The sequence below is a fragment of the Gopherus flavomarginatus genome, chromosome 14 (genome assembly GCF_025201925.1).
Source record: "Gopherus flavomarginatus isolate rGopFla2 chromosome 14, rGopFla2.mat.asm, whole genome shotgun sequence".
NCBI classification, from domain to species: domain Eukaryota; kingdom Metazoa; phylum Chordata; order Testudines; family Testudinidae; genus Gopherus; species Gopherus flavomarginatus.
The window spans coordinates 36,705,351-36,723,096 of NC_066630.1; the positions used below are offsets into that span (position 1 = coordinate 36,705,351).

The 17,746-nt window shown below is 49.7% G+C and overlaps 1 protein-coding gene and 1 non-coding gene across 3 annotated transcripts in view; both read left to right on the forward strand.

Moving 5' to 3' along the window:
• Positions 1 to 16,837, forward strand: part of CPNE2 (copine 2) — a 176,140-nt gene extending 159,303 nt beyond the window's left edge. For both annotated transcript variants that reach the window (XM_050922780.1, XM_050922781.1), the window contains exons 15-16: positions 15,028 to 15,264; positions 16,281 to 16,837. In XM_050922780.1, the coding sequence (XP_050778737.1) occupies positions 15,028 to 15,264; positions 16,281 to 16,388 (345 nt within the window). In that variant the 3' untranslated portion in view covers positions 16,389 to 16,837. The remainder of the gene's footprint in view (positions 1 to 15,027; positions 15,265 to 16,280) is intronic.
• LOC127034512 (small nucleolar RNA SNORA57) lies at positions 3,312 to 3,453 on the forward strand. Its single transcript, XR_007769411.1, has one exon. It is a non-coding gene; the product is annotated as a small nucleolar RNA SNORA57 (small nucleolar RNA).
• Positions 16,838 to 17,746: the final 909 nt, after the last annotated feature.

Here is a 17,746-nt window from a genome sequence, read left to right on the forward strand (position 1 = left end):
GCCGTTTGGTGACGCGTGTCCTGCTACTGCTCTGTACTGCACCTGTGCTCTGGGCGAAGAGGGGACAATAGTTTGCAGGGCTGTCAACCCAGCCCCTTTGGCCAGCCCTCACTTCACTCTTACTGAATGTCATTGCTTCATTGCATTTCACTGCTGCCTCATTTAGAGGGCTTGGTGTTGTTAACCGCTGGATTTTTAAGCGTACTCATAATTGGAGCTTATCCATGCTTGCCTGCGTTCAGTGCAAGGCTAAGTAAATAACGTAGGGCTCAGGGCAGCAGATGCCGTGCTGCGGGGCATGGACTAACTGTAAGTATTTGCGGCTTATTCCTTAGACAGCTCAATTCCGATGCATGGATTCTTCACCTCCTCCCTCCACCCCCAGTTATCTGATTCCAAGTCCAGCCCTGATCTCCCTCACTACCTCTGCCCCAATATTCAGGTGCTTGCAATTTCTGCTACGTACAGTCAAACCCCGCCATAACGCGAAATTGCATATAAGGCGATCGCAGGTTGGCTCCCCTTTAAGGTAAAGTAGGATGCTGTACCAATGGTCCCCAACACCATGGCAGGGGAGAGAAGCTGCAGCCCCACACCTGCTGGGGACAGAGAATTCCGAGGCTGCTGGTGCCGATGCTCTCTGTCCCCGGCAGGCGGGGAGCCACGGCGCTTGCAGCGGGAGGGAAGCCGCGGCCCCACGCCTGCTGGGGACGGGGACGGAGACCACCGGCACCCGCAGTCCTGGAGTTCTCTGTCCCCGGCAGGCGGGGAGCCGCAGCTCCTCTTGAAGCGGGAAAGAAGTCGCAGCCCCGCGCCTGCCGGGGTCAGAGAGCGCCAGCGCCCGCAGGCCCGGAGTTCTGTGTCCCCGGCAGTCGGGGAGCCGTGGCTCCTCTTGTAGCTGGAGTGAAGCCGCGGCCCCGCATCTGCCAGGGACAGAGAACTCCGGGGCTGCGGGCACCCGTGCTGTCTGTCCCCGGCAGGCAGGGAGCCACAGTTCCTCTTGAAGCCAGAGAGAAGCCGCAGCCTTGCACTTGCCCGGGACAGAGAGCACCGGCGCCCGCAGCCCCGGAGTTCTCTGTCCCCGGCAGGCGGGGAGTCACAGCTCCTCTCCCCTGCTGGCCACTAGGCACCAGGGGCACTAGGCGGTGCACCTCAATGCACTGCTTTGGGGACCACCTGACTGATTTGAAACCCCACTATACCGCAACCCCACATTTAGCGCGATGGGATTTTTTGGACCCCAAAGGTCACGTTATAGCGGGGTTTCACTGTACTTCCAGTGGGAGAATCCCTGATCCCACAGGGGTTATGCTGCGAGCCGGGTACCATTAAAAACAGGGGATATGTTTCCCTCACGCACACTCATCCCTTTGAGGTTCAGCTACTGGCCATGGAGAAAATTGTTGGCAACTTTATGGTGAAACCGAGGCAGAGCCAGCCGGGTAAAGGCTGAAAGTAAGGTAGCCCATAGGGAAAAAAAGTTAGGAAGAGGCCAGATGAAAAGAAGAGATGTGAGAAGACCAATCACCGTGAAAAGCAGCTTGGATCACAGAGCTCTTTTCAAGAGGTGACACAAGGAAATGGCTTTAGGAATAGCTCTGCTCACAGAAAGTCAAGAATTGTTTTGTGACGGCTATATTACCTCCAATCCCCGGGGAATGGGGCAACACTTCCGGGTGTTGTACAGGCACATAGGAAGACACAGCCTCTGCCCCAAAGTGCTTAGGCGTTAGCGACAGCCAATGTGTGCGCAGCAGGAGGAGGGGATACGACACAAAGGTAGAGTAAGCAGGAAGATGGCCAGCACGCAATGGGTTAATTCCATATCCTTCCCCGTCTTCATTATACATACACTGTTGCCAACTCGTGATTTCTTTTATCAGGGATCTTGTGATAGTTGGTGTCTTTTTAATTAAGTCCCCAAGTGCCTAGAGTTAGGGATTATTGGAGACTATCAGCTTTCATTTAAAGAAAAAAAAGTCTCTGGCTGTCATTGTTCTGGAGAAAAGGCTGAAAACGTGAACCCCTAAAGTTTCGAAAAACAGAGGGCAAATAACTAGAATCTCAGATGCATTATTTAGAAAACAAAAGGAAACCCACTTGTGATTTTTAAGCCAGTCTCATGATTGTGGGGGCCACGGCTTGTGATTGTGGAGTGCTTGGGTCTGCCAATGGTGGGCTTGTTTCCCAAATGTTAGTTTGGGGGGGGTCGGTGTTTGTGAGAGAGGGGGAGAGGTGCTTGGAGTGAGAGAGGGAAGTGGGGAAAGGGAAACGGAAACCTTCGCTACAGAGTTACCGCAGGTTAGCCTAGCTCACGTGAGCTGCGCAGAGTGACTGCATTACTACACGGGGGTCATATTAGTAGCTGATTCAAGCTGTAGTCTGTGCCCCGGATGGGTCAGCCGACTTGAGGTGCAAGCACCACCGTACTTGAGTTCCAGGGGTTTGTGTGTGGACAGGACTCGAGTTGGGGGCAAGACTGGAGTTATAACACAAGTTAACTCAGCAGTGTAGACGAGCCCTGAAGGCGAGGAGACGGTGAACTATTTTGGAGGGCGGTGGCTGTCTCTCGCTGTGTGTCTGTAGAGCACCAGGCTGTCTCTAGGCCCTACAGGAATATAAATAAATGATATGATGAGGAGAGGGGTGAGAACCAGGCTGAGACGTACGATGGGCTGGGAAGGTGAGGCCAGGTAGCTGTGGGGCTGCTGCTTGTTGAGTGCTCCAGCCTCTTTGGCGTGGGGGAGAATAGGCTGTTTAGTCTTTCTCCCACTCAGTGAAGCAAGCGATGCTAAGCCTCTGACCCAGCCTCCTCACTGGGTCCCTGTTGTTCTGAGTAGCCAGCCTCGGAGTCCCTCTCATGAGCTGTTGGGCGAAAGGAAGCCCTCAGGTTGCTTACTCCCCAGTGTAATAAAGCCACGTGAGATTTCTAATGGGGTAGGCACATGATGCTACAAACTACGCACATTGCACTGGAAAAACCGGCTGGGGATTACGCACTAGTGGCCAGGTCTTGTCCCTGCTAAGTGACCGCATTGCATGTACCGAGTGATCAGTCGTGGATAGCATGAGGGAAGGAGAAAGGGCGCAGGACAAGCTCTCTTCCCGCTCCCCAGGTTCTCTGTGGAGCATAGCTCTGCGGGAGATTTCTCCAGGGGGTCCTGATCTGATGTAGGGCAGATGTGAAGTGCCCCTGCTGGAGATATCGCTCCTAGATAAAGGGCCGTCCCTCTCTTTTGTGGTGTACTCGACTGGGGGTTCTGGTTCTGATCTCTTGCCACCTCTGGGCGCAGAGTGAGGGGTTCTGGGCTCCTCCAGTTACTGGCACACATGCAGTAGCTTGTTCCTCCTGTGTGTGACGTACGGAGGGATAGGAAACGCAAACTCCAGTGTTGTGTCTGCAGAGCCGGCAGCTCCCATCTACTGGTCCTATCCTCATTCTCTGGCAGATAGTGCGCGGGAGGGCGACAAGGGGCGTCTGAGGCTGCTGGGACAGTTATCAGGGTGGGGCGACAGGAGGAAAACAAGTCCCGAGTGTGATTTGGGGTAGGGAGCAAACACCACGGTGATGGTGTGTCTGGGCGAGGAGAGAGAGGGCCTGGACCGGTCTGCAAAGGAGCGGGGTCGCTGAAGTTCTGTGTTTGGGAGTGGGAGGGGCTGCGGGGAGAGCTGCTCCCCCAGAGGTTGATCTAAACCTGATGTAGCAGGTGGGTTTCAATGGAGCCTACAATTGTCTTTATAGAATGTACTTGCTTTGCACAGTGACGAGCGTGATGGAGCCTGTGCTTCTCCCCTGACAGATCCCCCATGCACGCACGCAAGTGGCACGTTGCCCCAGACGCTTCACCCCGCTGCTATGGCGTCGGCTGCCAGAGTTGGGTCTGTTCGGGCCACGGCGGGCTTTGCGGGATTTAATAGGAGCCTAGGCCCTTGTGCTGACAGGAGGCAGGGAATCCTGGGAGTTTGCAATGGGAACCCAGGGCCTCAGATGGGGGCGGGGGGGGAAGGAAAGGGAAGTGGGTCACTTGGACCCTCAAACAGTAGAATCAAATGTGCCATCAGGATGGGCATTAAATGCCACCAAGTGACATTTCATCAGCTTGCTGTATGGGTGTAAGGGTTGTCAGCCAGCATTGGTCTGACAGTCCAGCAGGCAGCCATTGGCAGTGGGAATAAAGTACCTGGCAAGATATGCAGTGCCAAGGGCAGGAGGAAAATGCCCTCTCAACCCTTGGTTGAATGCAGGGGGAAGAACTTTTGTGTCTATTCATGTGGATACCAGTCACGGGGCCAGATTCCCACAGGTGCCGATTGGTACCTATTGGGGTTTACAGAACCATCTAAGCAGGTTAGGCACTTAATTCCTATTGATTTCAAGGTGAGTTAGGTACTTTGGATGGTATTATAGATTCCTATCTGCATCTATAGGCCCCTAAATGCCTTTGGAAATTTGTCCCCCGGTCACACTGATGGAATTGCTGATGCCTTTTCATCTGGGGTGATTGCTTTTGTAAGACTGTTCACAGGAAAATAATCCTGCGAGTTTTCATTTGATTGCACATTAGGGGAAGGTTTGTGTGGCCATCCTGAAATCTCTGAGTTTCTGTTTGTCACAGTTGGCCATCGGATCAGGATTTGGAAACAGCATGGAGACTCAGGTGGCCTGCATTGCAGTCCTCGATGAGCCTGGGGCCAGGGGATTTCGACAAAACCTCTGGGAGTTAGGCACCCATTTTCACTGAATTTCAGTGGGAATTGTATGCCCTGCTCCTTAAAACCCCTTTGAAAACCCCAGCCTGAGTGCCTAAGTAATCCTTGTGTAACAGCTCCTCTAATGACTTGCTGCACTGGGCTATGTCATGGTCGTATGGCACAATAAAAGGTGGGCTCTTCAGAAAACGTTCCTGGTTGGTGGAATGCGAAAAAAAATTAGAAGCATATTTACAGCTGGATTTTTGTAGCCTCAGGGCTGGATTTTCTCTTGATGGCGTAAATCAGGAGTAGCACACACAGGAGTAACTTCAAGTAACACTGAAGTCGATGGAGTTATGCCGCTGTAAAAGGAGACGGAGGGCCCTGGGTGGTGGGCCTTCTGTTAGGGGTAGAGCTTGAGAAGAGGATACGAGTATTAAGCAATTTCCATTGACCCAGGCTGAAAAGTTAAAGGGATAAAGGCAGTGAGGAGATGAGAATTTCATTTCGGTCCAGCAAGGAGATCGATAGCTACAACGTCCCAGGATCTGTTGCTCTCCACCAGCTCTGATCATGTGTCCTTGCCAGACTGCTCTGCCGTAATCCCGAGGATGATCTTAGCAGATATCCCTTATTTCACTTAGCCTTTGAAATAGCCTGTCAATATAACGTTTGATAAGCTTTACTCCCTCCTCCTCTCCTGCATGCCTTTTAGTGCTCGTCTCTGATCCCATTGCTGATTTCACAGAGAGAAAGAACAAAGGGAAACAGATTTTTTTTAAACATGCATTGAGGCAAATTCTGCCCTGTTTTATGACTGAAGCGGGTAGAGTTGTATGGGGAGGAAATCAGCACCAAGTCCAACCCATGGTGTTTTGTACATTTACTCCTTGCTCATAGGAATTGCCAGACCAGATCAAACCCAGTGTCCCATCTCTGACAGTGGCCAGTGTCAGCAGCTGCAGAGGAAGGTGTAAAAACCCCATCGTTAGAAATTGTCTCAAGCCCAGAAGCACGAGGTTAATATCCCTTCCAAAATTTTTGTTGCCATGAATTCTGATAACATTCTTGATATCCAGACAAATATCCTTTTTAAAAACTTATGTTCTCTGCAGCTGCAGACGTGTCCGTGTGTGTGTGTGTGTATTTATAACTACACAGCTGTCAGATTCATGGTTCCCTTGTATTAGCTAGTGCCCTCTGATCCCTAATCATGTTGCAAAATCCACATTGCAAACTGGATCTTTTCAGTAGAGTGTAAAATAATCCAGGCTTTTTCTATTGCCAGATTGGCTTTATTTTAAGCGTTTGGAGGCTGAGGGTTGGTTTCCTAAATCTCCCTGATAATACAGCATTACCAGCCTCAAGGATTCAGAAATCACAAGTGATTTAAATAATCATACGATTGCAGTTTAGACTTTTGTTTCGATTGACATTTTCAAAATGAAATTCTGGGTTGAAATGACATTGTTAGAACAAAATGTTGATTTGAACATATATTGCAAATGTGATGTTCGACCCCAATGAATATATATTTTTTAATTTATGTTCACAAGAAAACATTTTTCTGGTTTGGCTGAAAATCAATGATTCACTCAGGTCTGGTGGCCAGCAGCAGCTGCTCCAGAGGAAGGAGTAAGAACTTCACAGTAGGCACATGTGGGGTAATCTGCTCATAATGAAATATACTTCCTAGCCCGCATTGGGTAGGAGTTAGTTTATGCCCTGAAGCATGAGGGTTTATATCCATTTCAAAACCCTTGTTGTTAAAATAAATAAATAAATAAAGCATTATTGTAAGTCTGAATTTTCTTGTTATTTACATAAACTTCAAGTCCTTTTTTGGATCCTCTTAAACTCTTAGGCTACGTCTACACTGCAATAAAAAACCCACAGTACCGAGTCTCAGAGCCCAGGTCAATTGAGTGGGACTCGCAGGGCTCGAGCTGCAGGGCTAAAAATAGTAGTGTTGACACTCAGGCTGCAGCCCACTCCCTGGGACCCGCCCTCCTCGCAGGGTTTTGGAGCCCAGGCTCCTGCCCACGCCTGAATATTTACATCACAATTTTGAGCCCTGGGTGCCCAAGTCAGCTGACCTGGGCCAACTGCGCCTATGCCATGGGTCTTTTATTGCTGTGTAGCTGTATCCTTAGCATTAGTGATACTTTGTTAGCAATGAGTTTGCGGCTGATCAGTGTTTTTCTTAAACTGGGGCTGGAACCATGGGACTCATTTTTAATAAGTCAGGATGGGTCACTTATTCACCTACTACATGTACTTCCTTTCATCGTAGCTGTTCTGCGTGCCCATGGGCCTCACCCCATTTTTCCTAAGACCCCGCCCCCCCTCCAAAGTTCCCCCAAGCGGGGAGGTGCTCAGATCTGGGTGGCTTGATCCAAGCCCATGTCTGATCAACACAGAGCAAGTCAGCTGTGACTCTCACACACCGATGCATTGTATTAATTTCAATGGAATAGCTGAACCAAGGGTGTCAGCATAGCCCAGTCGCCAGCCAGCCTTTAATAAAGTCTGGGGTTGGGTATACAGAGACCTCAACCAGCTGAGCACCATGGCCAAAACACCATTAAACATCCTGTGGGCCTTTTATTAAAGATACAGAAAAGACGGGAAACCAGTGAGTCAGGCTTCCCTCTGAACAGCATTTCTTGTTCCCTTTCCCTGTAGCTAGAGAGAGTTTGAAAAGGAACCTCCACTGCCTTTTTGACACACTCTTCGATGGGATCAAAGATAGTAACAACTCTCCTTTTGGGGCAAAGAGAAATTGGTTGAGATGGGCTGGAGCTGCTGTTAAATTCAATTTTCGAAGGAAAAGCTCCCTTGTTTGATAGTGTCTGGATGGTAAGGACGGTCATCCCAGGTGGTGGTTGGATTCAGCTGAAACCGGGAAGGGGAAGCAGTGTCATCTGGCTCCCGCTCTCTGACCCAGTCTTGTCAGGACACCTCTCAGGATCAGAGTGAAGAAGGCCTGAGGTGCCAAGAAACGGTGGGGGTGGAGCCATGATGCTGCCATAGTCTGTCTTTTCTTCCCAAGAGTTCCCCTCCCCCACAAAAGGTCTCTTTCCCACAAAGGGAATGGTGGGTGGAATAGCCCACCCCCTCATAATTTTGTCCACCAATTAGGCCTAATATCCAACCCACCAGTTTTGGATTCATTAACTTCCGGGTCTATATCATCTGTTTTTAAGAAACATCATTTCAACAGTCCTTGGATTCTATCAATGTGGCCTTTTTGGTTTAGACTAAAATAGTTTCTCTCTCTGGTTCTCTTGCACCTGTTTAGAACTTTACGCTTTATTATATGTTACCGTGACAGATTTTTACAGCTGAACTCACAGTTCGGGTAGGCCCAGTTATCACAACAGACCCTTCTTGAAGCCCCAATCCCTGGAAAGGGCACTAGTGCCCAGCCAGCTAATGACTGGATGTTTCTGTAGAAGAGGATGGAAGAACAAAAGCAGGATTTCAATGGTGCTTACAAATAACTTCAGACAAAACCATTAACTTTTCACACCAGCTTAGGATCTGAAAGGGGCGTGAGATAAAAAAGCCTGTGAGCGGAGTGTGTGGAGTTCATTATAATTATGGGCATGTTTGAATCTGTGCGGTTATAATGGGTGGTGTTTTAGCATGGAATTAAATCTTTTGCTATTAAATGTTCTCTATTAGCGAGCACGCAAGACATGTCAGCTGCAAGATGCATCAGCTTGAGTAATTCAGGCTCTGAATAGAACAGCTGGTTCTCTGGTGATTAGGGTGATCTCTGAGCATTTAATGTTGACCCTCAAAACATCTCGCTCCCTCCTCAGATACGTTTCCTTCAGATCTTGCAGTGTTGGTGGAGAAGAGACAGTCCTTGGTTGTAATGAATGTAAAAAGGATGCTGAATCAAGGCTGCTGGACACAATCAGATCTTTTGGTTCTCTCTGGCTCTCATACTTCCAAGGGGACTAACACGACCAATGCTGACTTTTGTCACCCACAGGCCTGGAGTGAGTCCTCGTGGAAAGGACTGCTGATTGCACTCTAGGACCTGCAAGTCCTGTCGTTGCATACAGATCCATGCAGGCCATTCGATTGGTGTTATGGAGTTGTGACCCCTGCAAAATACTTCAAAAAACAGTGGCACTTCCCTTTGACCAGCCCAGGAGCCACTCTGAGGTTGGAGAACTTCTGAGGGAGGGAACAGAATGAAAGGGAGCCGTCAATTCTGACAACGATGAGAATGCAGCAGCTGATTTAATAACACTGGTCATCAGGAGCACGTCACTCCATTAATCTCTTTGCTTCATGAGCTACCCTCCAAACACAGAGTCAGATTCAGGGTGTCACTCCAGATCTTCAAAGCCCTCTGTTGCATTGGCTCAGAGTTTTGGACCTTACTGCTTTCCCAGCAAAGAGCTAAAGCTCACTGCTTCAACTCAGCTTTCCCGTGATAGGGGAGTGATGGGAGGGGAAGACAGATAGGGAGAGGCATGTTCCAAATCCAACTGAAGATGACGCAGAAATTTTTTCACCCTACCTATAGTTGCGGGGGACGTTAGAGATTTTACGTCTCCACCGTGACAACTGCAAAGTTTTGACTAGTGGATCACCTCTTGGTGATGGACAGTCTGACTCAATTCAAGCTGCCTCCCCTTGGAGAGCATTGGGTATCTCTCACTCCGTCTTCATGAACAGGACTGCTCAGATCCATGGCAGTACCACGTTCCGTGGGTACAGTATCCGAGAGGCTCTGGGGATCTTTTGGCTAAGTCTGACTAGGTTTCGTTGATGGAGTTTTGGGATGTACCTGTCAGATGGACCTTTGTAAAAGCCATTGGGGAGAGCTTGGTTCTGATACTGATGAGGCTATTTAATGCTTCTCTTTTTTAAGGCAAGATGCCACTTATCCCATAAGCGGCTAGTCTTGACACTAACCAATATCTACCATGTCTTGAACCTCCCTCTGTGGGGAAGGTTACTGAGAAGATCAATAGTAGCAGATCTAGACTGGCATCCTCAAAATTCTCCCAGTTTTCTTATTCCTTGTAAATCTAGTCTCTCTCTAGCATGGAGACCGCACCGGACTTTTGGTTCCCCTGTAGGGCAACCAGACAGCAAGTATGAAAAATCGGGACGGGAGTTGGGGGTAATAGGAGCCTATATGAGAAAAAGATCCAAAAATCGGGACTGTCCCTATAAAATCAGGACATCTGGTCACCCTATTCCCCTGTCGGTCAACAAAGATCAGCTATCTATGTTCTCAGACTGTTCAGTAGTTCTTGATATGCTTGACCATGAGGACATAAGTGGATGGGATTGCTTTTGAATAGAATCTGCTCATGCCTCTCATCACCCCTGAGAGGGAATCACTGATCTCCTCTGAGGGCTCTCTTGTGGGGTTCCCTCACCCATCCCATCTGATGAGCACCAGGCTGCTGGGGAAGACTGATGGTTAGATATTTGAGCTGCAGCAGCATCTGTTTGCTGAGGATCCCCAGCTCCCTTTGTCATAGAAGCTGGATTCTACACTCTACAGGAACTCCTCACTTAACATTGCAGTTCTGTTCCTGAAAAATGCGACTTTAAGCGAAATGATGTTAAGCGAATCCAATTTCCCCATAAGAATTAATGTAAATGAGGGGGTTAAGTTCCAGGGAAACTTTTTTCACCAGACAAAAATACACACACACACGCAGTATAAGTTTTAAACAAACAATTTAATACTGGTACACAGTGATGATGATTGTGAAGCTTGGTTGAGGTGGAGGAGTCAGAGGGTGGGATATTTCCCAGGGAATGCCTTACAGCTAAATGAACTAGCAATTGACTGAGCCCTCAAGGGTTAACTCTCACAACACTCTACAAGCAGGGATGGCTCTAGCTTTTTTGCCGCCCCAAGCACGGCAGGCAGGCTGCCTTCGGTGGCTTGCCTGCAGGAGGTCCCTTGGTCCCGCGGATTTGGCGGCTTGCCTGCGGGAGGTCCACTGGTCCCACGGCTTCAGCATACCCGCCACCGAATTGCCGCCAAATCTGCAAGACTGGTGCTCTCGCAAGGACTGGCATGGTGCCTTCCGTGGCTTGCCGCACCAGGCACACGCTTGGAGCACTGGTGCCTGGAGCCGCCGCTGTCTACAAGGCAGCAGAAAAGGAGGGCGGACAGAGAAACACACCCTGTGTGAGAGAAAAAATGCACATTTCCCCTTTAAGCAGCTGACCCCAGACTTAAGTACACTGCCTTGTTAATTAAATCAGCTTGCTGAGACCTGAAAGGGCAGCTACTGCCTAGAAGCTCCCTCCCTCCATCATGTGTTCCCCCTGTTCTACGGAAGATGGGGTAAGCAGGGTGCAGGGAGAGGGGGAGACACCCTGACATTAGCCATCTTTTTTCCCCCTTCCCCGATACAGCAAACAGGAGTCTCTGGGAGCAGCTCCAAGCCAGAGGGCAGGAGCAGCACATGACAGTTGGGGGAGGGACAGCAGCTGCACAGGGGAGGAGCTGATAGGGGGGCTGCTGATCCACCCTGGTTCCAACCACCCACCAGCTAGCTTCAATGGGCTGCTCTTCCTGCAAGCAGTGGACAAAACAGGCAGCTGCCAAACGACTTAGAAGAGAGCATTTCACAACTTCAAACGAGCAAGTTCCCTAACTGATCAGCAACTTAACATCGAAACAACGTTAACCGGGATGACTTTAAGTGAGGCGTTCCTGTACATATGAGCAAAGATAGCACCAGTAATTATACTAAGAAATACAGGTGCTACCAACCCTCATGCTTCAGGGCATAATCTAATCACCAGGTGGGGTCAGGAAGAAATTTCCCCTTCCTGGGAAAGTGTTGCAAAATTAAGCATATCACTGTGAGTTTGTGCCTTCCACCTAACACATGGATTTGGGTGTTACTAATAAACTAGACTGTATGGGTCCCATTGGTTTGATCTAATCATTGGTCTGGGTGGGTCCATGTCAGTAACCCTCTTCGAAGCTCAAGTGAACTGTTTTTTTACCTATATGGGGTTTGTTTCTCATGAAGAGAGTGAGTCGGGTCTGAAATACAGTCAAACCCTGGCACATGGGCTCAGTCCTCTGTGTTTTACTGGCAATTAGGGTGTACCAGAAGCAGCCGAATGATAACTGACTTGAATGGTATTTCTCCATTTCTGCACCAAAGTTTTGCCTTAACTAGAAGTGACACAGAGAGCAGGGCCTCTGTCTCAAGCTGTTACATCTTCGCTGGCAGCGCTGGAGGTTGACAGGAGAGAAATCATGGCTCTTGCTCTGTCAGGTAATCTCTTCCGGCCTGCTTACCTCTGGCGTAGGAAGGGGGGAAGAGCTCAAATACTTGAGCATCACTGAGTCATCTTGCACCACTTGGAATGACGTTGTCATGGAAATGTCATAAGCAACTTCACATCCACCTGGTGTCCGACCTCGTTGCAACTGCACAGCCATTTTCACTGGTGTGTGTGTGTGTGTGTGTGCGCATGTACACACACACACACACACACACACACACACACAATCTCACTTGCCACAGAACTGCATGAAATATTTCTGATGCTGGATCTGACTCACCCTAGAACTGCATGAAATAGTCCTGGTGCTGAATATAGCGAGCGATGTCTGTAAGTCCAGAGGAATACTCACCAAGGACGTGGGACTAGGCTTATTTCTGACATATCTGACTTCCTGGGGTTCACATGGAGGATGATGTTGGCCCAAGGAGTAGAGGCCTAGACAGTGCAGCTATAAAGATCTCCTCTTTAGAGCATACAATGAAAGGTGCTTTAAGCTGTGTGGCACCTAAAAACCTTAGCTGAAAAGCAAGGGAGATGTACCGGATCTTCCTGAGCTCTGTACTGCTTTGCTCCCAGGACGGAGGCAGGCTCTGTGCTGGAGTTTCTCTCTCCAGCAGCCAAAACTGCAAAAGCAGGGGATAGAAGAGTAAAACCCCTTCCACTCCCCCCTTCTCCTGCCCGCACTTCCAAACTGGCTGTGCCCCTGGAATTTGCAGGACCATCTGTTGCACCTTCCGAATGAGCAGCTTCGGGTACTCCTCGAGGCAGGTTTTGCACATGTAAAGGCAGGCGTTGGGGGTGCACTTTGGATGGGCTCACTTGAAAATGTTGGCCCCAACAGTCTATAATCCAGTGGTTAGAAATGTTTGAAGCGGGTTAAAATTCATGGGTGCCAGAGAGCGACTGGTGACCCCTTTAACTCTTAAAATGCTGGGCTCTGAGTCGAAGGGAGAGGTGGTGCTCACGTTGAGGCAGTCTCATTAGCCAGTAGGATGAGTGTCTTGGTGGCACATTGTACACCAATGGGAAGACCCATGCCAGAAATCTTTACACCTATATCTGAGCAGGGATTGGGTGAATCCCTAGGCTGCTTAATAGCAGTGTATTTGGAGGCAGAAGTCCGCTTGGGTTGGCCCAGTAACGTTGCAGGGAGCGTTCTTGCTCCACAGTTGTGGATATTTCCCCAAATCTGACAAAAAGTCAGTGAATTTCTTATCCCTTTTCCCGGGGAGGTGCACTAGCTAGTCAACAACCTTTCTATTGGCAGTCAGCAGGGGACCGAACGGGAATTTAGATCTCATTTCCCTCTTTTGCTTTACTTCCTGCCATATACGCAGCACTATTGTAGCACAGTCCTGGACACACCTGCGTGACTTTGAATAGAATTCCAACCCTTTGGTTTTTTTTCTTTTAGAAGCAGTGGAATGACCCAATGGGAGTGGGGAAAGGTGACCATAAAACCAGAAGTTTTACTGAGAGCAGAAGTGATACTCGGGCCATTTGCTGGCTTTCTGCTCATGGTGACTTTGCCCTTGATGACTAGAATGGATGGGATTTGCGTAGCCCAGTCAATGGCATAGCAAGCTGGGGAGAGGTGGACTGTCTAGCACAGTGGATCGGTAATGGGCTATGGAGAAGAGCAGCGTGTAAATTACCAGGTTTGGTTTGTCTGGGTTTTGGCTCATGTTGCTTCTCACACTCCTTGAGCAAAGTTGAATCTTGAACTCTCTGTGATGGAGGCAAAATTTGCCCTGAAATAGGGCAAGTTTTGTTAATAACAATCTCTAGCTCTTCTTATCACTACAGCTCAAAGTGCTTTATACAGGAGGCTAGGATCACTGTCCCTGTTTTACAGATGGGAAAACTGAGGTACGGAGACACCCAGCAGGCCAGTGGCAGAGCTGGGACTAGAATTCAAGTATCCTGGTCTCAGTCTAGTGCAGTATCCACTATGCCACGTTGCCTCCCTCAAAGCAGTTGAGCACTGCAGATCCCTGGGGCTCATAAGAGTTGGTTTCACCCAGTGGCTCCACTAATGGTTCTGCTACAGGTATCTAATATTTAGCAAATGTCCATTTAACAAAGATTAAACGGCCACAGCTCTGACCTGTTTGTCTTAATGGGACAAACACAGGCACTGAGCAATACAAGAGGAAGGGAAGAGGGTGCGAGTGAACAGAGATCATGAGAATTGTACTGTTTCATAGGAGACTCGGGACCAGTTGTGCAAAGGTGCATTTGGAATGCTTGGAAACCAGACCAGCTTCTAGGCGGGTGAGACCTGGGAACTAGATAGTTCTTAGAAGCCGGGAGATGGGTGCGGTAGAAGGTGCTAACCCAGGGGTGGCTTCAGTCTCAGGGCCTTCCTCTGGGTGATGTCAGTGGCAATGTGGGTAGGCTGGGAGCAAATGTCCAGAGAGTCAGTGAGGAAACCATAAGGGAGGTGGCTGGGTGGGCGACCAGTGACCAGGAGGGATGCTGGCTTGAGGCGCTTCCTGAGGGAAGGGTGGTTGCAGGAGTGTAAGGCAACTTGGAGGAGACCGAGTCTCCTGGCGAATGAGGGGAGAAGGTCTGAGGAGGTGAGTAAGGGGTCTACAGGCCTTCAGAGCAGTGGGTTGATGGAGGACGGGTGTAGCTGGATGGGATGGTGGATCGTGAGAAGACACTGGCCCAAATTTTCTGAAATAGGAGCCTAAATTTAGGTTGCAAAGTTTATGTTTAGGCACCTCCGGGTGGGGTTTTCAAAGTGATATAGGAGCGCAAGTCCCATTGAAAGGGAATCTCATTGAGTCAGTGGCGCTTATGCTCCTAAATCACTTAGGCTGTTAACATGACCATATCATATGGGAAAGGCATCTGCAATCTCTCACACTACAGTCGCCCAGTCACATGGGCTGGGGCTGTGTTCATGTTAACCCTTTCCTCTCTCCATCGAGCAAGTCTTTGCGGGGGAGTGCACGGGGCTGGGAGAAGCCTGGAGCCCATAACCTACCCGCAGCGCCGCATCTGATTTCACTCTCGGCTCTGTCCCCCCAGCAATACTTCATCCTCCTGATCATCACGGACGGCGTCATCAGCGACATGGACGAGACGAGACACGCTGTGGTGCAGGCCTCCAAGCTGCCCATGTCCATCATCATCGTGGGGGTGGGCAACGCGGACTTTGCAGCCATGGAGTTCCTGGATGGGGATAACCGCGTGCTCCGGTCGTACACCGGCGAGGAAGCCATGCGGGATATTGTGCAGTTTGTTCCCTTCCGCGAGTTCCGCAGCGTAAGTGCAGGAGGCTTTGCTGTGCCCGCCAGACCCTGTCTGTTTCCAGCAGGGTGTAAGTCAGCTACAGAGACCCATCCCAGGGGGAATCTGCCCTCGAGCTGGCATGCTCTGTTCATTTCCCTCATTAAAGAGAGGGGAGAGGCTCATACTTTTAGTGCTGTAGCATTCTAGGTACTTAGGCTGTGTGGTGCAGCTGGTGGTGTCCCAGCTCAGAGTCAAAGGCCTCTTGCTACCCAGTTCTCACGTGGTGGCACTGCTGCAGATGAGACGTGAACCCAAGGGACGTTAACTGGCATTTTCCAGGCTGCCAGCAAAATCAAAGCACAGATAAGCATGAGGCTGGGCAGCAAGGCCTGGCACTTGCATCTGTCTTGCAGGCCAGAGGAAAGAGAGCGTAAGTGACGCTGCCCAAAGCTCACAAAGCAGGTTGGTGGCAGCACTGGGGTTACAAGCCAGAATCCCTGACTCCCAGTCCTGGGCCATAACCACTAGGCAATTCTGCCTCTGCATGGAAGTTTTTCAGACTCCACAGGGGCTAACGTGAAGTTCCTGCTGTCCAGCGAGCAATCCCGTATAATAGCACTGTGAGGCTAGTCCCAGTGTCCGGGCCGTCATCCCTTCTCCCTTCAGAGCAGCTGCTGCTGGCCAAGGCTGTGTGAGAGCTATTAGAGAGTGTATCCTGCCTACGCAGTCACTGCAGGGTAACCGTCTGACTCAATGCTCTAAGTGCTTTGGGATGCCGGGAGAAAGAGAGGCAGGATAGCAAGGCACATTCTCTAACGTATCAGCCCCGCTGGCCTCCATTGTAGTGATGAGTGGGAGTGATGTAAAGCCACCGTGGCAACAGTCACCTTCTCTACCAGCACCTGGGCTTGCATGAAAACCTGGTAACCACAGGTGGCCTACACCCACCCTGGTAATTGTACACGGGCCTTAATACCAGCCCAGGGACCTGCTGCGGCAGCTGCTGGGCACAAGAAATCATTTGGCCTGTTTGTTCTTTTTTTATACAGGCACCTAAAGAAACTTTGGCCAAAGCGGTGTTGGCAGAACTCCCCCAGCAAGTCGTTCAGTATTTCAAGCATCAAAATCTGCCTCCCCTCAGCTCGGAGCCAGCATAGCGCTGGGAGCATCGGTGTTGTCTGCATGTTGCCGGTTTCCGAAGGATGCATGTTTCACATGCTTTTAAACCTTTGTACTCTTTTAATTTAATTAGTTTATTTTATTAAAAACTCTCTGACCCGGAGAAGCAGCTGAATTGGCTTTGTACGTTCCCGGGCCAGGGTAACAGTCGCGGGCAGAACGGAGACCTCTCCTGCCTCGCTCCAGTCCCTCTTAAGTATTGAAGGTACTTTGTATAATTTCAGTAGAACAGGATGAAAACTTTTACAGATCAGAACTTGCTTTTTTCCAAACAACAAAATGCTTAATATATTACCACCCACTCCTGTGTATAGATCACGTATCTGTGCTGTACCCATAATCCGCTCATGCTCTATGGTCATTTTTATACTGTGTACATGTTATATTTGTTATACTCAGGTTAATAAAGAAACTCAGATATTTAAAAGCCAGCCTGGGTCCGTTGTTTGGGTCCAATGCAGAAAGGCCTCGTAGCGCCCTGTACAGCATTTAATGCTGGCTGCCTTGATCTGCTGGGGCAATCGCGCGAACATCTTACTCCTTGGCATAGGCGCCAACTTTCTCCGGCACCAGTGGGTAACCGCCTCAACTCCACCCTTTCCCCACCCCCATTCCAACCCCATCCCCTAAGTCCCTGCTCTAGCTCCGCCCCCTATTGGATCCCTTCCACAAATCCCCGCCCCAGCTAGCCTCCTCCCCCAGCCCAAGAGCATCCATGGAGCCGGTGCCTGTGCTCCTTGGGCAAGAACAGTCCTTGATTGGGTCTCACCCTTGCCTGTATCTTAAATGGTTGACTGGGGCCCTGATTCAGCAAAGCACAGAAGCAAGTGCTGAAGTCCCTTTGACTTCACTGGCTCTGAAGCATGTGATTAAAACGAAGCACAAGCGTGGAAGTGTTTTGCTGAATACGGGTGGACTTGAGCAGATGCTTAATTTTCATCACGTGATTAACTTCGTGGCTGGGTCTTCTGTCTGACCTAGACTGATGCTTAAGGGGGCCCCATCTTTTGTTTGGACAGCACCAAGCACAGTGGGATCCCTGACTAGAATAATAGTAGTGACCATGTCGGAGCATCGTGCACACATTTCATGTATCAACCCTCACAACTCCCCTGCGAGGTAAGAGCGTTGTAAAGAGGGGAAACTGAGGCACATCACGGTGAAGTGATTTGCCCCATGGTCACCCAGGGAGCCTGTAGAAGAGCCAGGAAGTTGCCCCTAGATCTTCTGAGTCTCAATCCAGTGCCTTAACCACATGGCCGTGCTACCTCTGTGTATGTGCTCTAGCACATAGACATTGAAATACAGTAAAAAAGAAGCATAAGTACTCTAAACA